This window comes from Mizuhopecten yessoensis, unplaced genomic scaffold (assembly GCF_002113885.1).
Source record: "Mizuhopecten yessoensis strain PY_sf001 unplaced genomic scaffold, ASM211388v2 scaffold10771, whole genome shotgun sequence".
In the NCBI taxonomy this organism is placed as follows: Eukaryota; Metazoa; Mollusca; class Bivalvia; order Pectinida; family Pectinidae; genus Mizuhopecten; species Mizuhopecten yessoensis.
In genome coordinates, this window is record NW_018408713.1 from 2,409,884 (window position 1) to 2,434,278 (window position 24,395).

The 24,395-nt window shown below is 33.5% G+C and overlaps 2 protein-coding genes across 4 annotated transcripts in view; one reads left to right on the top strand and one right to left on the bottom strand.

Moving 5' to 3' along the window:
• Window positions 1-411, bottom strand: part of LOC110462302 (anaphase-promoting complex subunit 4-like) — a 94,898-nt gene extending 94,487 nt beyond the window's left edge. The window contains exon 1 of the mRNA XM_021516214.1: window positions 360-411. The gene's annotated coding sequence lies outside the window, so the exon portion shown is untranslated. The remainder of the gene's footprint in view (window positions 1-359) is intronic.
• A 62-nt stretch (window positions 412-473) lies between these two features.
• LOC110462332 (rho GTPase-activating protein 19-like) lies at window positions 474-23,823 on the top strand. 3 transcript variants are annotated; one of them, XM_021516268.1, is made up of 9 exons: window positions 474-571; window positions 18,443-18,670; window positions 18,942-19,040; window positions 19,324-19,533; window positions 20,019-20,239; window positions 20,511-20,888; window positions 21,238-21,489; window positions 21,787-22,089; window positions 22,440-23,823. In XM_021516268.1, exons 2-9 carry the CDS (start codon window positions 18,451-18,453, stop codon window positions 22,521-22,523), a joined length of 1,767 nt encoding a protein of 588 aa, XP_021371943.1. In that variant the 5' UTR covers window positions 474-571; window positions 18,443-18,450; the 3' UTR covers window positions 22,524-23,823. The 3 variants fall into 3 exon arrangements, with proteins under 3 accessions (XP_021371943.1, XP_021371942.1, XP_021371940.1); XM_021516267.1 differs by lacking the exon at window positions 474-571 and adding an exon at window positions 5,701-5,800; XM_021516265.1 differs by lacking the exon at window positions 474-571 and adding an exon at window positions 13,536-14,006.
• Window positions 23,824-24,395: the final 572 nt, after the last annotated feature.

Sequence of the window (24,395 nt, forward strand, 5' to 3'; positions counted from 1 at the left end):
CTTAACGTTAACTAAGTGATTAATTATTATGTAATATTATATATAGTCTGTCATTTGTGCTGCATAAACCCAACTTCGTGACAAAATGTTCAATTAGTTGAAGGTGGTCACATATGGAAGAACTAAGAACTAGCAGAACTATGGTAAAATAAATCGTCAAAACTGGTGATGCACAAGATGTATCATGTATGCTAACATAGAGACGTAAACATAACGGAAAAAAACATCACTAACAACTTGTTTAGGAAAAGTAAATATATCGTACTATAATTACACAAAAGTACTGTAATTAAATTCCGAAAAAGTATATTATATTCCATGCATTTTAACACCTCTAGCCTGCTGAAAGAGTTGGATACCTATCTCAGCACTCAGCTTCCATGGGCGCAGACATTTTGAATTGAAAACGAGTTTACTATGTGTCGTCCAATCAATGCCATTTCTAAAAATAAATTGACCAATAATACACACCGTAACTGATTAAATGAAAGAAGGCGGCCATTTTAAGCTGTAAAAAGATTTTATACGAAAATCTGCGATGTCGAATGTCTAGGAGACGACAAATCAAAAGGTAACATTGTTTTTATATATCAATGCTTGATTTGTGTCAGTTGGTCTTCCATTTTCAGCCGATCCGTTTTCTCGTGTCAAGGGATTCGAGCCGGTCGCTAGCACTGTAGGCTACTCACTACTGTCAAGTTGGAACGGCTGTCGGCCATAGCAGGTGTTTTCAATTGGTTATTAGATACGCTTCGGGGAATTTTCTATACAGAGTTAATTATGAAATCTCTTTAAAACTTGACCGAGCCTGATGACCAATGATTACACGTAATTGTCGGCACACTTATTTTCATATTTATGTACAAACAGCATAAATTGTCAAGGGTAGAAATAAGTAAACATGTTTGACATTCTTACGACTTCTACAAAAAGGATATCGCACGGTTTTGAATATTATCATAAAAACCGTATGCTTGATATTCAGCACTCGTTTTCATTCAAACTGAAACACCTCTTCACGAAACACGATTTTAAAATGATAATTTGAAATGTGTGTGTAAGCCCTATAAAAGTGTAACATTGCATTAAAGTGTTGGACTTTGAGACCCATATCTTGGTCCTGTCTGTTTAATATAATTATATATAATATATCATAATATGCATTAGGCATTTATTCATTGATGGCCTTTGAAAGTGTATGTTCGTTTAACAGCAAGATGAGGTCTTAAAATCCTTCATTTAAACCGCTAATTGTACATTTATGTGAAATATTTAGATAATGAATGTAAGATGTCCAAGTGTTTAGCTTTGATCAAATGTTGAACAGAGCAAGCGGATGGTTGACTGTAATCCATCAACTCAGCCAGGCATGAATTAGACTTGAGGGATACTGAGCTACAACTGAGCAGACTCTTTGGATATAAACCAGATGTAACTTACATGTATACAACATTTTGGACTTGATATGAACATCAGACTAGTGACTTGAGCAAATAATCTCACATGATGTATACCCTCAGATTTCCTAAGCCTATTCAAGACTTTTCTAAGCCTAATAAAATAAAAAAAATGCCTGGAAAACTATATTTTGATATATTTACATTATAGTGTAATAAATTCATTAAATCACCAAACACATCTTATATTCTTTTTACATTTTGAAAGTGTTATTTATTTGACATCATTATGAGTATATGATTGATGATTTTTTTTTTTGTAGGCCAAATTTATTACCCTGTCTTTTCTTATGGAAAACAGTTGGGGTTTTTTGCAAAATTATTTTCAAAATTTTCAAAGTGATTTTTTTTTAAAAATGAGCTTGCATTCTTGTTCAATATCTCTAATTCCAAATGCAACAATATATTATGTAAATGGGTAGTTTCGTCTTAAAGGTGATAATTTGTCTTTGCAGTGGTAAAGAAGGATAGGGCCTCGGGCCATAAGGGCATTCAATAGAAAAAAGGCTGACAGAATTTTGCAATTTAAAGAAATTACTACATGTATATGCAATGGGTCAATGAAACTTAATGTTGTTGAATAACCTGAAATTAAGCTTTGCTCCAATGTAACTTACTTTGTATAAAAAATAAAATAATAATTTTTGATATATATATTTTTTTAATTTCCAATCTTGAGGTTCTACAACACATTTCTCAGGCCTCTGCATTCTCAAAATGACGTAAAAAGCCCAGAGATGTTGATGTTATCTTTGGTGTGCATATGTCAGTCAGGTTTATGTATTTATTGTATAAAAAATCCTTTTTCAAAAAAAATTCAATTGTCATGAAACTTCACAATTTTATAGAAGACATGTCAAAGAGCCATTTTAACAAGTAATTATAGTGTACAGTCAGTGATTATCATTTCTTAGTGAGGCACATTCTCACCCAGGGGAACAATAGCAAGATTGAAGCCACTACAATAATGAATGTCAGAGTCATAAATGGAAAAACTTAACACTATCTCTTAGAGTGTAATATTATTTTTTACTTATTGTTAATTCCTTGATACAGTGATTGTCCTTGGATTAAGCGGTGCTTTTCATTGTGAAGTATATATTCTAAGTCGGAGATGGAGTTGTTTTTCCATAGTTGTCTTACATAATGTAACGAGACCTATAGATCAGCACTGAAGCCTTAAATGATGGCACATGCCTAACCATCTGGCTCTTGAATAAAATAACAAAAATACTGTTGAAACTATCGAAAAAAGTAAACATTATTATAATTCATTTAATTGTGATAAATGCATTGAGGTGAATTTTTGAAATCTTTCAACTTTGTATTGCTTTCAGGAAATTCCTGTTTTGGTTGTAAATAACTTTATAGGATTTGGAAATGTAAAGATAATAGTTTATGGCTTCTCCTGTTATTTAGTCCTACAATAAATACATGTACATTTGACAAGGAAAATACTCTTGTTTACTTTCAATTCATCAAGGCCATAAAGGCATTTAAAATAAATAGCCTTCCATGTTTACAGCAGAACCAAGTGGCACAGCTATGGAGATTGATGTCCCTGGTCTCCTTGATAAAATAAACACTTGTTCTGATATAAATGAAATCCACAGACATTAGACTGTGTTTAATGGTTTCTGCTAGCTGCCTGTAGAAGTCTGAGGAACATTACAGCTAATTTCCCTCACATCAGTTCTGGTGTTGACACATTACCAATGGGTCCTTAGGGAAAGGTGTCAACTCGTAATTAATGGAACTGCTGGTGTTGATAACCCCTTACTGACCCAATTATGGTGATGACCTCGTGCCTTCAACTATGGACCTTAATTTAGGTGTCAAGAGTGTGTTCAGACCAGCACTGTCCTTTTGTTTTCAAAATTGAACCCCATCACCTTTTCTTTGTTTACTAATTATTACCTGTGGAAAGAATGACAGATTTCCTCAAGAGATCAAAATCCGGGTCTATGAGTCCAAGCCAAGCCAAGCATGTCCTTCTGTATACCATTTTTGTCCTCTCACCTTCCCATTGTCAGGTTATTGTTACCTGTAAATGAGGTGGCAGGTGTGCTCAAAGTGCTCTGGATAAAATCAAAACTCACCTCAGTATTATAGAGTTACTTAAAAATTTAGTGCCAATTTCAAGTTTGTTTGTTTCTGATATGTGTTCAATTAAATAGACAGATATGATATATATATACAATGTGCTAACATAGAGGGTCATTTAAAAATTTCAACTTGACCGAGCTTCGTCTAGATTAACTCCTTCTTCACTGAAACAATGGCTATAGATCATATGGAAACTACACTTAAGAGGTGTCCAACAGATTTGCAGACTTGGGCTAAGAGAGCCAAGAAATATAGCATCAGAGACTCCAGTAGCAAACAAGGTATTGATAAATAGAATTGTCTTGTCAGTGAATTTAATGACTAATTTCATTAATTTTAGAGAGAGAAAAAGTCATAATTACCTAAATTATATATGGTATCATAGTGTTATACATCAGTATTGAGTTTAAGAAATATGTTTATTGTATGTAATTATATATTTAAAAACTATCTATGCATTAGAAACTTGTTTTAATGATTTTATTGAAACTTGCAATGAAAGAAGATGCATAATTGTCCTTTTAGAGGTTTTTGATTTGTATCCTGGTCTGTGAAACATTTCAGTATTTACTATGAAAATATAGGTTAGGTTATATATAGAATTCAAAGCAGACTGCAGGCTAGATCTTCAAAATTTGCAATTTAACAGTTAGAAATTCATTAAAATAGAAAGTTTAAATGTCAAATTTTGATTTTAAAGCATTGTAATAATGTTTTGCAAACATATTTGAATACGAAACATCTTCATCCTATAATGCATTATTTATCCTGACATTTTAACCAAAGGCATATAATTCTAAGACAAATTACATTAAAATGTGTTAATCCATTGAGCATCATAGAGTCATAGTCCCATGCAGCTATTTTCAATGATATCACGGACAACACAACAGACACACTGTCTGATTCTGATACACCCCTAATTATGTCCAGAACCACTTCTAATCCTCATCCATTGTGCTCATCAATTTCAAATGAGTTGGCTAAATCAAATTCACATCAATTTTACTGAATGGGGAAGTTGTCAGACAATGGTCAGGTCATACACAGGCTCAGCACAAACTATTTGAAAGCACCCTTGTCCTTTAGGCAAGTTGGTTTGAAAAAAACTACCTGAAAATAATATATATTTGTTTCCAAATTATGCTTAAAATGTAATATGTATATACCCTCAGAGGACATTTGCTGGCCCAGGGGACATGAGGCTGTGTGGACCAATTTTCTTTCTCTGTCTTGTTTAGGGATTCCTGATGTAAAATATGCTAAAGTTACTCACAGTACATAATCCTGACACACTATTAATACAAGGGGTCTTTTAAAATGAATATTTGTAACATATAACTTCAAACAAAAAAGAAAGATGATTTTGATTTGTTTGGTTCGTTTAGTAAATGTAAAAAAAAAAAAACTTTTAAAAATAGTTATTCTGACATTTTTTGGGGGAAAAAAACAATTATCAAATTGTTCATTATTTAGTATGACCAAATAAAAGAAATATAATGCTACATTGAAAGTCATATGTTCAAAAAACTTGGCATTTGTTCTCTAGGACTTTTTTTGTGTGACTAATGTAATTGGGTATAAATTGACCAATATATAAATGGCTAATGGACAGTTATGGTACAGGTAGACATGATTTCACTTAACTTACAGAACTGTAATAAACAAGTTTAGAATGACTGTATACAATATAGAAGTTGTTAAAGGTTTAACATGATAGAAAGGTTTGACAATGGAGACCTAGTCAAGCTTGCCTGCTAGGTGCTAACAGGTTTGCTTAAATGAGGTTTAGGCTGGGTCATCTTGACCAGTAAGTTGTCACCAAGGACATGTGAAATAACTGACCAGGCCATTGTTGTGAAGTGATAATGGACATCCTGGATGATCCAAAACACAAGTGGCCCCCCTATGAGTCTCACTCAGGAACTGACACCCTTGTGTTGGTAATAAACAGACCAGCAATAACAAACCCCTTTAGCCCCCAGTAAACCAATCAGAAGCCATGCCCTGACAACCACCTTGAACCCTTAGTATTATCCTGGGCTTGTAAGGTTTCATTTAGTATCTGATATATATATATAGCTTGTGGCATCATTAAGAACAGTCCTGAGATTCTGTCGCAGTGTTTGGACTTTATTTATATGAACACAAGATGTTTCCTGTTGATGTCGAGGATTTCAACATGAGAAAAGAGAGGAATTATTTCTTTTTCACATCATTTGAGGGCATTTGTTTATGTGAGTATGCATATATACTACATATCAATGGGGGTTTTTGAAGTTGTTTTAGGGAAAAATTGTTCAAGGGAGGTTGAAGGGGAAGGCAAATTGTTATTGTTGTTTCAATATAAAATTTATTGCAGTATCAGTATGACAATTCATAAATGATGTCAAGATTTTTTGACATATTTCTTTTAAAAACCTACAGCCATGTACATGCAGGTGTATACTTTTATATTGAGTTATACATAGATAAATATATATTGTATAAATCAGAGCAGCTATATAAGTGTCAATATTTATAGCTTTAGTAGTAATGGGAACCATTGTGGTCCTCCACAGTACAAATGTCACATTAGAACAGGTAGCAATTGTTGTGGAAGTGGCCCCGACTTTCTCAGCCCCAGGGGTCGGGACTGACCATAGTCATATGATGGATTAGGACATAATACAGAGGGATTAAGAGGCAATATTTTATACTTGTTAGCAGATTTATTTTGGAAAACAAATCCAACCTAATGAAAAGACCATATGTTTTGACATGTGTCAACTTTTGGAAATAATTTGTATAGAACTGTTCATGTTCATTATTCCTTTCCCCCCCCCCCCCTTTTTTTTAATGAGTCTATAGGTCTTATTTATGCATCAAATGAAACAGGTTCAGGAAATGTCAGATTCACCAATTTTAATATTAAACGAAAAGATTGGATACCATTGGTAGCCTTTATCCATGTTTTAGGAACTGTTTGTGTTGATCTTTCATCGTTAGTATATCTGAAGATTTCAAGGTGATTACAAATGTTAAAACTAGCAGTTCAGTATATAGAATTATTAAAAAGTTTACACTTTTCAACCCCAACCTGAGGGTTTAGCCCCAATTAGGACAACTCTAGGGTGGGATTTCCCTATCCTAAACCTCGAACCTAAGAAAGAGCTTTTTTTTCCTCATTCCTAATTCCCGAGTTACTTCAGGAAAAAACGTAAAAGACATTTTCTTGGCTACCATTTTGAAATATTCACCTTTTCCCAATACTTTTTGGATAAAAAACAAAGTGGTTAGTGACATTCAACATATTTTGCAAAGTGTTGCACAGAAAATTTTATATTGTATTACAATGAAATATCTTTAAAAAAAAAAAAAAAAAAACCTGAATAATATACTGCAGGAAAAGTAATGCTTCTCTTTTACTTCTGTTCTTTGAATTAAATTCAGCAAATCATAATTATCAAAATATTAAATGGTTTATTTTACATGCAGTAGCAAGCATTGGAGAAGAGTGTTGTTATGGCTTGTTATGTTGAAAAGGTTTTTTATTTCCTTTTTTTTTTTTTTTACCTAAGTCAATCCTGTTTGTTTGGTTATGGAAGTGTTACCCCATTGTAACAAGGTGTTGTACCATAATACACAGATCTTATCAGGTCACCTGTCCCAGGCCCTAGTATATACTGAATAGGACCAGGTACAGGTATACCAATCCTATTGTCTGAGGCTTACAGCCATTATCATTTGGCCTTCCTTGGAGCTATATGTTCTGGTGTCCATGCTAACACTTGGTCCATTGTTTTAAACCCTAGATTTTTATCTCAACACCTGAGATATCAGAGTCTTCATGACTTCCAGGCTTAAACCCTACCTGAATTCTGGCTTTTTCTGTCACCAGTGTCAAATCTTTTACCTATGATGGGTATGGCAGGTCCAACTAGGATGTCCCAGTTCCCAACCTTATCTCAGGGTCTTTGATTGATGGTGAGGTCTGGGGCAAGGCTCCTGGTCCTTGAATAATCCAGCACTTTCTGATTTCTTCCTCTTTTTGGCCTGTGACAGTTTTTTTTCTTTCAAAATGTTTTATTTCAATAATTTGCAAATTTGTATTTCAATAATTTGCAAATTTGTATTTCAATAATTTGTAAATTTGTATATACTTAGCATCTACATCCTTCTTATAACCAGCCTACCTTGTTTTACATATAGCTACAGCATGCTTCATCTTATAACAAGCCTACCTTGTTTTACATATAGCTACAGCATTCTTCATCTTATAACAAGCATACCTTGTTTTACATATAGCTACAGCATTCTTCATCTTATAACAAGCCTACCTTGTTTTACATATAGCTACAGCATTCTTCATCTTATAACAAGCATACCTTGTTTTACATATAGCTACAGCATTCTTCATCTTATAACAAGCCTACCTTGTTTTACATATAGCTACAGCATTCTTCATCTTATAACAAGCATACCTTGTTTTACATATAGCTACAGCATTCTTCATCTTATAACAAGCCTACCTTGTTTTACATATCACTACTTCATTTTTCATCTTATAACAAGCCTACCTTGTTTTACATATAGCTACAGCATTCTTCATCTTATAACAAGCATGCATTGTTTTACATATAGCTACAGCATTCTTCATCTTATAACAAGCCTACCTTGTTTTACATATCACCACCTCATTCATATAGCTACATCATTCTTCATCTTATAACAGACATACTCATTCTTCATCTTATAACCAGCATACACTGTTTTACATATTACCACCTCATTCTTCATCCTATAACCAGCATACATTGTTTTATATATAGCTACATCATTCTTATTACCGGTATACATTGTTTTTTTATTATGTAAATTTTCATCAGATTGAATTAACAAAACCTCAGTACAATGAACTATTTCCTTTTCATTCCTATTATCACACAGGCACATTCATTCACTCATTATTTGTATTATTCAGAGAAGGTAAATTTAAAAAGACTCACAATTCTTTTTGTACTTATTCATTACAGTCGCAACGTAATTGTATTTGTATAAATTGTAGTTGTGATTTCAATGAATAAATTAAAGCAATGAATGTATGATTTTGTCTGTTTGCACTTATCATATTATCCGCTGTATTTTTCAATTCGTTTGTTATCCTATTAAATAATGATAGAGGAATTTGATCTTCATTTTCAGATTTCTGTAGATTTCTTGCCTTCCAAATTAGCCATTTAGACTGAAATATGATTAGATTACATAGTTTATTTATATTATCATTACATTCTGAGACACCACAGATTCTTTCCTTTTCTGTTAAACTATTATGTACATTGCCTGTTGCTAGACATTCATTTAGTAATTGTTCTATCCTGAACCAAATTGTTTCACTAAACCTGCACCCACTAAAGAGATGTTGTTGGGTTTCATGTACTTCTTTGCAGAAGTTACATAGACCATTTGATTTCTGCATTTGTTTTAGTTTATATTCAGTGGTTAAAATTCTGTGTAGGCTTCTCCGCTGAAAATCCTTGATTCCAGTCAATGATAGTGTTATTTATAGAGAGCCAGATGGCATTCCAGTCCAATGCTAAAAGATCATTCCATTTCTGAAGGGATTTTATCTCTTTACTATTATGATACAATATATATTTAATTATTTTGTTCAAACACTTGTTAATGGCTAAAATGCTGTTTTTATAAGTGAAAACCAAGTCATTTGAAATTTAAAGGCACTGATATTGTTTTCATTATTATTTTGTAGTATGTTTTTCCCCCTCTGATTTTTGAGAATTCCGATATCTTATGTTTCTAATCTCTTCCTCTTTTTGGCCTGTGACAGTTTTGAAAGTCAGCATGACATTTGAATCCCCCAGATTAAAATGTCAGAGCACAGTGGATACCTTATCAGAAATTTGAATTGTCTGCTAGTAATATCTTTACGGTGAAGTTAAGAAAGCCTTGGTCTGCTGATTGTGTCAAGAACTTGATGGATTAGAAATTGATAGGGAAAGTAGTGGGATAAGATTTACACCCAAGGAGTCTGATTTTCATTATCATGAAATTAACTTAAATATTTAATCCTTATTGCTGATTTTGAATAAGGTTTGCACTGCTTCTTATTTTCCTTAAAATACAACCATACTAGAATTTTAACATAATGTTCTATTATCCTCATTCGGATGTGCTTACATTTTCATTTCCCAAATGTGAATAGTGGAGTTGAAACTTTTTCAACAAAATGACTTCTGATTTCAAACTACAGGAAAACATGTCAGTTACGATTTTCATTTGTTACCGATACTTTTTACAGCAAATTAAACAAAATAAAATGCAAGCTTATGATTTTAAAGCTTAATTTAAACCTGTCGTCGGCGGCATTAGTTGAATGGATTTATCTGGGGAACTAACGGTCATACAAAATTAATTAATGAATGGTTGATAGGCACATATCTTCAGCCCAAGCTGTGAGATAAATATCTGTCTAAATTTGTGTCAGTTGAAACAATTTGTTTTAATCAATTTAGCATTAAGCAGTAAATGAGTGCTTCAAATTAAAGACTAATCTTTATATTGCCTTGACAGTCTTCATCCCTCACTGTCACAGAGAAGTTGCTTATCAATGAAATAAGATGATAATTCTGAAGGATGTTTATTTTTTAAAACAATATTTCCATATTGACATGTGTTGTTGTAGAGTGAATCTAGAAGACATTGACACTAACAAACTGCTAAATGATTAATTAATAAGATTCCTCTATTTTATTGCCCTTCCATATCAGAACCCAAGTACTTCACCTAAATAGAGGGGCACTAGCCTACTAAATGGCCCTTAGGGACCTGGCAACAATTAATAACAGTCTCCCCTGTTGAGGGACTGGGTGGTCAACCTTTATGGTTAGAGTTAGGTTGCTAACCAAAGACTTCCTCTAATGACATGGTAATGACCATTATTCTGGACTGACCACTGTCCAGTTTTCTGTCTCTTGAGCTACTGATAGACAATCAGCCAGTCTATACAGTTTCTAGCTTGATACCATTGTCCATGGCAAGTGAGAAAAAGTGTAATTAGATAAAAGACTGAGGAACATTGTCTTTTTTGGGGCCTGGTTGGTTTATGCTTGACCACACCTGTTTGTGTCCAGAACAATATTGTTGTTGAATTGGCCTTTGAGAAAAAATCTGACATCTTGTTATTACAAGGATTGAGTAATACAAAAGTCCACCAAACAGCTATCCTAGTAGTATTTAAGCTAACTGATAGGTGATTTCAAGCTTCTTGTACATGGCAGGCTTGGGGAATCAACATTTTCCAGGTAGAACAAATGTTTTAGAAGTACAAACAAAACCTTTGTAAGGGTTGTTTGCAGTTGTAGGCCAAAACATTACCTATGGTGGTACTAGTGTAAAAAACACATGGGAAGTCTTGTTTATTTTAAAATATCAGACTCACACCCATGTAGGGACTGAAAGGAAATGTGCTTTTTCAGGGGAAATATAAGAAAAACAGTCTAATGCATTGGTAAACACCATGTGTTTTATTGTATGGAACATCAGCTCAATTCCATATATATATTGTTGACAGTCTAAAAGAAGCAATACTACTATTTGTTCCCGAGGTCAGCGACTCAATCATCATGCTTATTCATATACATATGTTCTTATAAAGACAAATGTTCACCATATGTCTGGTGAACATTTTCTTAAAAAATATTTCGAAATATTTATTTCTCTTTAAATTTCATAGGTCTACATTTTATTTCCGTAAAAAGACACATCAGGGTGACTTCTTAACAGGATGGGGTGCATTAATCAAGTTATTGTTATACTATTGTTATATTTCTATTGTCTTATTGTGACACTTTTTCTTATAAATGGTAATTGTATATTGTGTGATTTTTTTCTAGTAACTTTCAGATATCTAGTTCATTAGTCAAACTTTTTTATGAATTGGTAATTATCACTTCAAGGAAACAGCCAATCAGAAAGATGTAGGTTGGTGCTCGTAAGAGTGTTAGACTTTTATAGTAAGCCATAATTGTAGGTACAACTAATAAACGGGTTAATTTGAACATAAACTAATTTCTTTGTTAGTCATCAAGAATTCAGTTATTAACTAATTTTTGTCAATCTGTGTTAATTCATATGTAAACTTTAACTAATCAGGGATTATTCATAGACGTGTGGTTACCAAATTAGTGCTATTGTTTAATGTGTGTAATTTCCCCGAGAACTCATTATCATTTTTTTTGTTTTTTTAATATGAATCTCACCTGTTTTACTAGGAATAACACTGGAAAACTTTCAGGTAAGCTCAGTGGTAGTAGATATTGTAGTTGTCTTCTATTTCTTTATTGACATTTCAAACAAGTTGTTTATACCTTTTATTATTTCATCTTCCTCACAAATTTAAAACAATATTTTGGAAGTCTACAGGTATATAAATCTATCATTGTTTTTAATTGAATTGTATTTATTATATCTAATTTTCAAATTCTTTGTTGTCATCAGGGTTTAAAGATAACATATATATATATAGCTTAACTGTTGGCCTTTTTGTTTCCTCAAAAGATTGTCATTTATCAAAACATTAATAAACAAAGGCTAACAGCATCCTCTAGAGCATCCCTTTGTCCATTGATTGAAAATGCAAGGCAGTATTTGTTGTTGACTCATCAAAGCAGTTTTTTTCAAAATGGTAGCCAAATTTTCAATGAAAATGCACAAGAATCAATTTGCCAGTTGTTGAAAAATCACCGTTGCTGTTTCAAAGGTTCAAATTGAAATATTAAATACATTTATACTTAAGATAAAGAAAGTCATTGTTATGATATCAATTCAGCCTCTGTTGGGGAGGAGAATTAAAAAAAAAAAAACAGTTAGTAGGTTTACTATGTCATTCCTTCAAGTGATAGGGAGACATGTTCTCATTTGTAATAACATCTTAATGTAGGGGCTAACCTTTGAGCAGTTCAAGGTCAAACAAATGCAAAATTTTCGGATTTTTTTTGTCAAGGCTGTAAATTTCATATGAATCTTAATTGACTGTGCCTAAAGTTTCATCTAAATTTGCGAGAAATAACTCCAATGAAGTTGTGTGCTTGTATTTTTCGTTTCAAATATTTTCATTGGAATTATACCTCATTTGAAGTTTTTGAAAATGATAATACTTTTAATCAAGTTATTTTTATTAAAAAAAAAATGTTCATGGGTGTTATACCCCTTTCCTGATATTATTATGATGGGGCAGGTGAGGTGTAGGGAGGGAGTTATTGTCAGCCTATGGCTTACACTAGTACTGGTTTCTATATATGTTGCCCTTAAAAAAAAACAGGAAAAAATTGTCAGTTTGTAGTGCGAAGAATATGACGAGAAAATGATATACAGGAAGGGAAGGGGGATATTCTCACTGACAATGAAGCAATTCAGAGCTAGATGCAATAAATCCTATTTTCAAAGTCAACAAGCTTATCAGGTTAGTTGATTGATATCTTGGGCTAATGGTTGTCCTTCATGTAGAAAATCCTGTTTTTATTGACCAAAAACATTGTCATCTACAACAAAACATAGGTAGAAGATGAAAGTGGAGCCTCTAATTGTTATTTTTACCTCACAACAGGAGATACTGGATTTAAACTATAATCATCATGGCTTTATGACTTCTGAGTTGCTGGCTGACTTTGAAGTCATGGCCGCAGTCCTCAGGCATTGCACTGGTTAGATAGGCCTTTCTTGAGATTTGCTATGCTTCATCAGTTTCAAGGTAGAGATAATGTCCATTTTAGTGACCACATGCCTAAGGATATACAAAAACATTGCAGAGCAGGTATGGGGTTGTGAGCTGACCAGTAAATAAGCAATGGTCAGGATTTTAGCCACAGGTCATTGCTCCTTGGTTAGGTAATGTTTTGTTTGCCCAGTAGCTTTGGTTGGAGATCTTATATAAAAACCTGTCCAGTCTTGGAAGTCTCATCAGTATGCTAAAAGTTCCCAGTTGACACAGAAGTGAAGTTATTGGCAAGTGTTACTATCAGAACCTTGAACTTGACAGATGTTCCTCATTGGGTCAAACCTTACCTTTACTTAGCACTGACCAAGCATTTCCTGAGCTTGTTTGGTCAGCTGAAGACTCACAAGTGACATTTTGTTGCAACAGTGCTTGTGGATTTTTCTCATTCCTCCGTTACTCAAAGCCTGCAGTTGTGCCAAACTTTGGATTTATTCACCTGAATGGAAATTATCTGAACACTTTGGATTTAAAACTAAAACAATTTGGATGTGCAATGGAAGTTAACAAGAAAAAAGTGTTGATGGTTTTACCACAGAGCAGAATGAAGCTAGATTTACATGATATGCCGTCATTTTCAGACATTTTATCTCCATACTCTGCCGTAATGTCTCCGTGTGCGGGATTCCACACGCCAGTGTTTCCGAAAACACCAACAAGAAGCATCCTTTGTGAGTTTATTAGTTTTTAACCAGAAGATGATCTATATCATTATTGTTTTGAAATGATAACCTGTAAAAAAAATTATCTGGAATGATACTTGGGTTTTAGTGTAATTGAGAACCCTTGATCAGAAGTAATTTTATTGAAACTTATTTTTGCATCAAAATGATCATACATTGGGTCAATGATTGCAAATCAATGGACATAAAAAGGTCTATAGTGTTTTTAGAAGAAGAAAATAGGATAGGCTGGATAATGCTATATTGTTCAACCAAACCTTCTTATGTTCACCTTGTTGGTTACTAGGAAAACCTTCAATGATACAGGGTCTGGATGTTTTATGTTATACAGTTTACTAGAACAATCTTCAAGAATACAGGGCCTGGATGTATGATATTATACAGTACTGGCTTGAAGTATTATATATAGCAGTGATGGTATGTGAATGCATACTTCACATTGAATGCATTTGACACCAGAATTCAGTAATGAGCCGATTATATTGATTATTGAAGTCAATAATTGAAAAGGTCAAACCGATTGATTTTCAATGATAATTGATGATTTCATTGAAAATCAATCGGTTTGACCTTTTCAATTATTGACTTCAATAATCAATATAATTGGCTCATTACTGAATTCTGGTGTCAAATGCATTCAATGTGAAGTATGCATTGAAAATAATTTACTCTTATTAATTTTATTGTATGATTGATGATAATCTAGAACAACAAAATAATGCTTAGAAGTTGCCTCTTATCCATTTATTATAAAATAATGAAACCTAATGTATGGCAGGTTTTCAGTCCCGTAATATTGAAAACTGATTATGCAGTCATTCATAAATGAATTTACTATTTCTGATTACAAACTGATTATCGATAACAGGTTTTAACCAGTCGTCCATCACATCTAATGTATAGTTAAGATCTCTTTCTATTGATTTAAAGATAAAAAGTGTTCTCCCTTTTTTGGGTATTCAGTCCATTAAAATTATAAACCAATAATGCAGTAAAAGTTTGGATTAATAAATCACTTTTTACATAATGAATTAAGAATCTAGAGATTGATTAAATATATGAAAATGTTTGGAACCAATTCTTTTCTAACCAAGTTTATAATATAAAGTTATTTTATATAAGCTTACATGGTACTTTCTTGTCAAGTTTTCTTCTTCAGCTATTTCCTATTAGTGTCATTCCAGTTAGTGCCAGACAGGATATTTGTTTAATAGGGAAAGCTTGGACACTTTCAATCTGTCAATCTCAAGACTTTCCAACAAATTAATCAAGATAAACAAAGATTACATAAGCTACTGAAAAAATTTGAATGTGACGTATTATCCTGCTTGTCAAGACATTGATTCTGTTGGCTCATATGTAGCCAAGAGCCAGACAAGTCTGGTCTTAAGGCTTACAGTGGTCGCAGGCTCTGGTCATTTATCACCTTGACAGGGACATGTAATGTGATTACTGACCATGACAGACGCTATTCATGGTCAATGAATCCCTCTGGCCTAATTAATTCGGCTGAGGCCAGGGTCACTGAGGAGGCTTACAAAATTGCTGTGAAATTCTGGAAAATCTGTATTTAATGGGTCCATCCAATCATTTACCACATGATTTAAAAATGAGTGATTTTTAAAGCATTAGGGTTTCGAGAAAGATTGCTTTTATAGAACTACAAGTGTAAAATAAAGTAATGGCTATGAACATTAATAGCCATTTGAAAGAAAATATAAATAAAACAAGACAAGATGAGGAAAATTGGCAATTTCTTCCTGAATAATTGATATATATTTTTAAGATAGGCCCCTCTAAATCACTGAAGCCTTGAAACTTGTTCTACTTCAGGTAAAAATTATTGAATGAAAAGTTTATTGGAAATTTTAGAAAATATTCACCAAAGTGACAAAAGATGTTCCAGATTACGTTGGAACAGTCACAGTCTGTGTAAGGGAAGTTATTGATTATCCCAGAGAAAGATGTAATATTGATGATTATTTAATTAGTTGTGCTACACAAATTCCTAGATATAAATGTACCATCTGCTTAATCAAAGGACTCTGTAGGTTCCAGCTGTCCAATGCAGACCTGGAGGGTTCACCCAAAGTTAAACATTTAGATCAAACTATACAATTTCTGTAGTATTAGATACAGTTGAATGTACACTGTCTATATCCGGGTAGACAGGTGTCCATTATGTATCTTCATTCATACAAGAGTTTGGCTTTCATCATCAGCTGGACCAATTATATATGTGCTGATTTCATTACACTCAGTTTCCCTTCACAAAAGATTTTCTCATTGAAAATCAATAATTATAGATTTTATAAGGCTGGCTTTGAACACAGGCAGTTTGGAGGACATTTCTTTGTAGTAGTTTTTGATAGTTCTCCAGTGAGGAAAGATGGATTTGGCCTTGCTTTACTCTGATTGTGTGTGTTTGTGTTCTCCAACAGGTATGTTTCTTTGTCAGAATGATAAACAGACAAGTTTGATAATCATTTGTACGTGTTTTAGTTTATTAGATCTTTCAACAAAAAGGAAACATTTGTTTAGATACCCGGATAGATATTGGTCATGTTCATTTTGAATTTGTGTTTTCTTGAAACAAACTATATATATATTAGTAAACATTTTATCATAATGAATGATCATGTGAAATTTGATTATTTTTGCAGCTAATTATTGACTATTGAAATAACAGTTAAAACACAGTTTTAAGTACAGATTCGCCTTTTAATGCAAACATTTAAATATAATAAGTTTTAAGAAATGTGTTTTCCGGTCTTTAACTTGAAATGGATTTAATCTGTCTGTTCCCCCATGACATGGTTAGTAATTAGAGGCAATTGCCTCCAACGAGATTAAATGTCAAAGACTGGACAATGATGTAATCCTTAACTTGACCAGGAATCACCATGAAATTAACATGTTCCTGGTAATCGTGTTGTCTGCCTGGTTTCTGATGTTTCCAGTAGATTCAAAGGCACTGGTCAACTTCTGACCACCCTAGAACATGTATTTATCCTTGGGCGATCTGCAATGGTCATTCATTGTTTACTCTGCAATTTTCTACAGTGAGAGAGTTGGTCATCAAAGAGGCCCTAGCCTATCTGGTGCATACATCTAGTGGTCAAACCTGTGTAATTATGTTAGTCCAGGCAGAACAGGGAGATATGGAGCAGGATCGAGTTCTTACCCTGTGGTCATTTCTCTTGTCCAGCTGGTCAGTTCTGAGCAGACCTGGTAATGAACTGGCTGTAAAACAGGTCTTTATTGACATCTGGGGTGATGAAAAGGTGGTTAAATCTAAGATTGTCTTGATTTGAATTGTTGTTTCCTAAATACCAGTTTTTGATGTCTACATAAATTTTTATCACAAACTGGCACCGATCATGGTTTATAGTTTGTGTTGTAAATCTACTTGCGTTTAAAAGAAAGTTAAGAAAATAAATTCTGATCTGAAAATTTTAATTTATTTGAACTCCTGAATGATTTTGAAATAAAATGATGACTTTTATGGGAATTTTTTACTTAAAATATAAATTTGTTTTCTATCGATAACCCATGTTGCCACCTTCCTATATACATAGGTTGATAAATACACAGCTGTCAATCTCTCAAATCTACTATGAAAGAGACCTACTTTATTCTACAGGTACATCTCCAGTGAGAAAGCATGTGAAATGCATCTGAAATATATTTGCTTAATTCATTTCACCCTATTTATGTATTAAATAATCTCTAAATAATTAGGACACCTTTTGTAGTAACTTAGAGATCTTTCTCGACACCAGGATGCAAAGTTTGAATTTGTGTCAGTTTTTATTTGAATGATGACGGTTTTCTAGAACGGATTTGTAAATTTCGGTCAAAATCTTGGACAGCTGACAGTTATGTAATCATTTGGTGGTACATTACATGTCTGTTCCACATAATCTCAGTAGATAGTATAAGGATGTTATCTGTAGAAGCATGTTGTGCTGTATCACAGCCCTTATTAACACTAGATGGCCAATGTCCAATTACATCACACATCTGACCTGCTCTTTACTGGTGGCTAGGGTCAAGGACCACCTTATCACAGCAGCCTGGCTCAATCTAACACTGCCAGATAGGGAGTGATGATGAGGAAACTTTTATCACCTTTTTCACACACTATCCTTACCGTACCATTTTAATGCCAGATAGGAAAGGGCGAAGTGGAATCTTATGACCCTTTCAAAAGCAATCTTGACATTTATGTGACATCAGTTTGTTCTGACAATGGCAGTGAATTTCAATGAAAGCTTTTAGATCTGTTGGAATCTGCCCAGTAGATAATACTAGTTGTCCATTCCGGCTGAATATTTTCCCCGAATAACAAAACAGGATGATTTAGGAAAATAAATAGTTTATGTAAAATTGTTCATGAATGGGTTTTTTTTTTATGTTTACAGCTTATGACATGTCAACTCCAATCGTGCGCCGTCGTCAGTCCGAGGCTGAGAAGAATGTCAACCGTCTCCGTAACTGTATGCCAGAAAAGTTTTCTACCCTAGTCAAGATGCATCTCTCCTTCCTGCTAGATCTGGATGGCACAAAGCTTGAAGAAATGTTCCTTGAAACTAACGAAAAACATGAGATCACCAAACGAAAGCCTTCCACACCATTCTCAAAGAAAAAAGGTACAGCTGAATCTGAGTTGATACATATCTCTATGTGAACAGATTTTTAAAATTAAAGAAATGTCCAAATTTAATATGGCTCAAATTTTAGTTCAGAAAAGGACTGTAAAAAACATCCTGCTTTATAGAATACAAATAATAATCTTTGAAAAATGAGACAATTGAGAAAAACTTTCAAACTGTATAACAAGAGAAAAAAAATCATATTCATCTATAAGTTCTTGCTCATTTTTTTATTTCATTTTACTAATCTTTTTTATTTTTGTTACAGAAAAGCACCAACCCCAACCAAATCTGTTTGGTGCTTCGTTAACCCAGGAAAACGTATCACAGATATACCAGCTCATCGACTTTTTGGGCAGACCAGACAGTACGTAGTGTTTTTGAACAAAAATCTATACAGAAAAAAAATTAACTTCAAAGCTAGTTATTCATATACACGTAGTGTACATTTTCATTGGGAAAACAAGTGACTCAATCTAGAGACTGAAAAGGGCAAAAGTTAAACTGCAGCGAACATTTCCTGAAACACAGTATTCAGATTCAAGACAGAAATGTATTACTTGTTCTTTGTTAATAGTTATTTCTGAATCATCAAGTTGAAAATTGTTTCTGAATAGTTCAAAAAATTGAATTTTTGTTGTACTTTTTAGATATCCGAACAGAAGGTCTGTTCAGAAAGACAGGAAATTTTGCACGCCAAAGGCTTTTAAAGGAGTGGCTTATCAGTGGGACCGATCTTGGTTTGGACCACGGCACATTCTCGCCGCACGACTGCGCTACAGTTCTGAAGAACTTCCTCGGGGAGCTTCCCGAACCTCTACTGACAGAGAAACACTACCAGGCACATCTCCAAGTAACCAGTAAGTACTAACATACGACATAGCAGAGATAAAATGATATGCAGGAATTGTATTATAAAAAAAAAAAAAAAAATCGTGATACAATATTTGTTACATCACATGATCTAACTGCAGAATGGGTCACAAAGAAGAAGCCATAAGATGTTTAACCCTGCTTATATTTATTTATACAATTACTCAAATTTCAACAAAATGCAATTGACTTAGCTGATTGAGTATGTAATCAAGTTGACAATACTTTCAGTTGATCTTCAAGATAATTAAAGACTTGAAACCAACAATTGTAGAATTTATGCGGTAAACTTCATACTTTAAGAAATAAGCTACAGAGCTGTTCAGTATTGTACAAGTCGATTTTAAACAAATACTTCATTACTGTATTTTACAGCCAACTCACCATTTGAAGAATTATTATCATGAATATTTTTTCAATACTGTTTATTGCTGACTTTTACACGTCTGTAATTTTCCTCCTTCTTCTGCAGACATGGGCAAGTCTCCCGTACTAGAGAAAGAGAAGTTGCGTGCTCGCAGTAAACAGATCAAGACACTGCAGTTACTCTTCCTCCTTCTTCCACGTAACAATGTGCTCCTCCTGGAGTGTCTCATCGACCTCTTACATCGCGTGACCAAGGTGTCCGAGAACATGATGACCGCATCATCTCTAGGCACTGTGTTCGCTCCCCACCTCCTCTGTCCAAGAAAGGTAGGTTGGATTCCAGCTCCAATCAGAATTGTAAAATCTTCACTTGTTTGCATTTATTTTATAGAGATGAAAAAATTATAATGCATTTGTAAGGGAAATAATGCTGTTAGATAATCGCTATTACTTATGTTAACCCATAATTATTCATTGATGCAAACACCTAACAGTGGACTTTTCCAGTATGTTTTTTGTTAGGTTTACCACAGATATTTGATACTGTGATGTAACTTCATAAATAAATGTTAATCAATTTTCTGTATTCCATGAACAGATGTCCCCGGAGGAACTGCAGAATATCTCCCCTGTCATCACACAGGCTGCTTCCTTTATGATCGAGAGTGGCACACAGATATTCAAGGTCCCCCGAGAGCTTGCGGCTGACATTGCCAACTTCTGGCGGGAGATGGAGGATCCCAACAAGCATATCTTTGACCCAGTTGAAGAACAGGAGAACACAAACACCAACCTCTCAAGTGCTAAGAAAAAGTATGGCAGTACTCAGGCTATCAACACTGTCATCGCATTCGCTGAAAGGAAGTCATCAAGTGATTCAGACACCAACCAGGACACACAGGTGGCGCTAGCACAGCTTTACGCACATGTTCAGAGCATGCCTGATTCTTCTAAAAAGAAAAAGCTTTTAAAGCAGGTAAGCCCACTTAAAACAATCTCACATAACATTCTTTAACTTTAATGAAAGTGCAACTGGTAAAAAAAAAATGGCAATTATCATTAAGATCAGCAATAAATAGTTTCTTAATATTTTTAAATGCGATTAATCTGAATCATGTAAAAATTGAAAATAGCAATATTGAAGATTTTTTTTAATCATTTATGGTAATATCTTAACTGTAACAAGTTTTAGTATAATAAAAATGTTGGGTAAGATATCTCAAGGGAAAAAATAAATGCCTTCAGTAGAAATCCATTGAACTTATTAGGTAAGTTTTCCCATGATTTTCATGCAGGCGTTTAATAGTTTTTAATGTCTTTTGTAGTTTAATAGAGCTTCACAGACGCCAAACACTACCAACACACAATCTGCCACCAAGTCGAAACACACGAGGAGTCGTACATTTGGGTCACAGATAAAGAAACACTTCCCCAGTTTCCACAAAAATAAGCGACATGGTACAAGTGAGACCACGACCTTAACCTCCGACCTTCCTTGGTCCATGACCTCTACCATCAACATTGACCAAATGGATGACAGTGTATTTGGAACGCCCATTCAGAAAACAAGAAAATCGGTAATTATATTTAACATTAAGTAATGTATTCCAACCTAAATGGTGTTTGGGAGACATTTTCTTGACATGCATGTGAATGTTGTTTGCTAATACATATTGAACAGAAGTTAAGAAATCACTATCATTAAATGTTTATGTGAGTCATAAGTATGTTGATACAGGAAACTAAAATACAGTTGAAAGGATTTTTTTCCTACAAAATATGTCAAATGAGTTTTCTATATTTTGTATCTATCGATCATTTGATCAAACTTGTTTTGTTAAGTACGTAAAATAACATTTTACCTTTTTTATTAGTTTAATAATGGAAGCCCTGCCGTCCATATAGTTGACATGAAGAAATCTCCTGAAACCCATCGCCGACCCAGAAAGAGGTTAAGTAGTGAGGGCAGCGATGGAAGCCTCCCAGACAAACGTCCGACCCCAGACATGTTACCGTCCACAGAGAACGAGATTGATTACATCATTAAAAAACACCCAGAGAGACGGATGTGTCCCTGCACCACACCCGATCGTGTCGGCAAACCTATCGCCATGGTTTCTCCAATCACACACTCACCAATTTCGCAGTCTGTCAAAAAAGTTCCCCCTATGATGCAGGTAACTTATAGCTCTTATTTCAAAACAAGTGTTCTTTCCTTTAAAAAGAAAGAATTTCAAAATATATTTCGCACCTTTCATTCATGAGCAAGGTAATTTATTAAAAGAAACTTTACATCACGCTGTCCCAGGTACCCACTGGCCAAATATCAAGGTTTAAAATATATTTCGCAAACTTTCTATTCATGAGCAGAAAATGGAGGATTAGAAATTTGTATAAGGAGAACAGACAAAAGAATCAAAAATAAGATTTCTGAACAGGGATTGAAGCCCATTTATATTTTATTTACATAAAAAAACATGTCTTTATAGTCATCTGGCAATAATATTTACATGTTTTGTTGTTTCAGAAAAATGCCATGACACCCAGATCGCGAGCACCTTTGTTACTGTTACAGTCGCCAAATCTCACCTCCAGGGAAAGTTTGCTGTAAAAAACAACTTATTTCCCTAGGATTCATCTCTGGACTGACATTTCTTTTGATCAGGACTGGTCTACTGCTTCCTACAGGGATGACAAAAATACTGCATCAGTGCTATCGGGGTAGAAGCAGGTCAATCTGGTCAAGGGAGATCACTCTTGAGACAATGCAATAGTGCTGCTACGGTTTGAGCCCTGTTTGAGATAAAGTGCTGTTAAGACTTTGTAATCACGATATTATGTAATTGTGTACCTATAAGTGATATATTGTTTGTAAATTAAGTTGTACAGAAGAGTTTGTTTGTTCAGCCTGTAAATACACAGCTGTATAGATTATGACGCCTAGCGTTTAAGCCTTTCAAAAGTAAGAAATATAGAATTATATATAAATTTGTATATGTTACTGGATAATTTCCACAGCAATTATTTCCAATTCAGCAAATCACATATCAAAAAGAAAGAAAAATTCATTGATAAATATAAGAACAAAATTCAACAATGATAGCAGGAAAATTTGATTTTTGGAGAGGAAATTAAATAAGAAATTAAAAATTAAATTAATATATGTAACTCTGGTCATAGAGAAAAAAACCTGTCATATGTGATATAATTACTGTGGAAATTCATCTTTTTGTTGTGATTTGCTTCATGTGATATAATTAGATTTTTATTTTGCTTAAGCTAAGTAAATAGAGCCTTGCCATGGTTATATAAGTTATTTTGTTTCTAAAAACAAGTCTCGTACAAATGTATTTCCTGATGTATTAATCAAAGACACCAAACAAATTTAAAAAAAAAAAACTGCATTTGGAAAACTGCATTTAGTTATTGTCAGACTTGGTATTCATAAATTAAGATTTATAGTTAGAAATGTAATTTTATTTCAGGTATCATAATTATTGATCAATGCAATGGACATCAACCGTCAGTACTTCTGGTATTTGATCACATTGATAAGTGCTGTTTAACAGAGTCGATGACTGTTTGATAGAAATATGTGTGTGCATGTGTCTTGCTACTATTTAATCTATATTAACAGTATAACCTACATATATTCAAACCTGGCTGCGATTTCTCAGAGAGAAAAATAAGAAGGATTTAAGCTATTTTAAAAATTATTCGACATTGGAAAACTTGAACATTTTATGTATCATGTTCTTAAAACATATTTAGGTTAAAGGAAAAATGCTAAATATTGATAAGTAGTCATTATTGAGAGAAACGAAAACTTGGTGCTTGGGTTACAATAATTCTAGGATATAATTATACAAACAAAAGTATAACCTCAAAATATTTATGAAAGTTTACTTAATGCAAAGAAATTAAGGACAGTATCATTTTATTTCATGTTTGTTCCTAAAACGATTTTTATATTTGATGGGTGTTGAAATTCTGCATAATTTTCAAAATTTCCCTTTTCAATTTATTGTTTATATGAGACCAGCTTATTGCTTGATTTTTTTTCTTCAAATTGGTGCCATACTGAAAAAGCAGTAGAGTAGATTTTTAGAAACCAGAAATGTTCACATGTATAAATATCTCCCATAAATTAAAGATAATTGTACAGATATACCCTTCAACCATAGGCTAGATATTTAAACACATATACTTCACATCAAATACTCATGGTCTAGTCAAAAACTCAAAAGAGACACATTTTCTATATTTTACTTCCGCTTTCTTTCTCTTTCCTTTTTCTATCTCTGTTATCCTTCCTTCCCTCTTACTTTTACCTTCTTTCAAATACAGTTGGCATTGCATTTACTGTTATCGAACAGCATTTTGTACTTATTAATACAAGTGTATTAAAAAATCTTAAAATTTATTTTGTGTTTGTTTTATTCCTGCAGAATAGTGATATAATTAAAACTATTCTTATCCACTA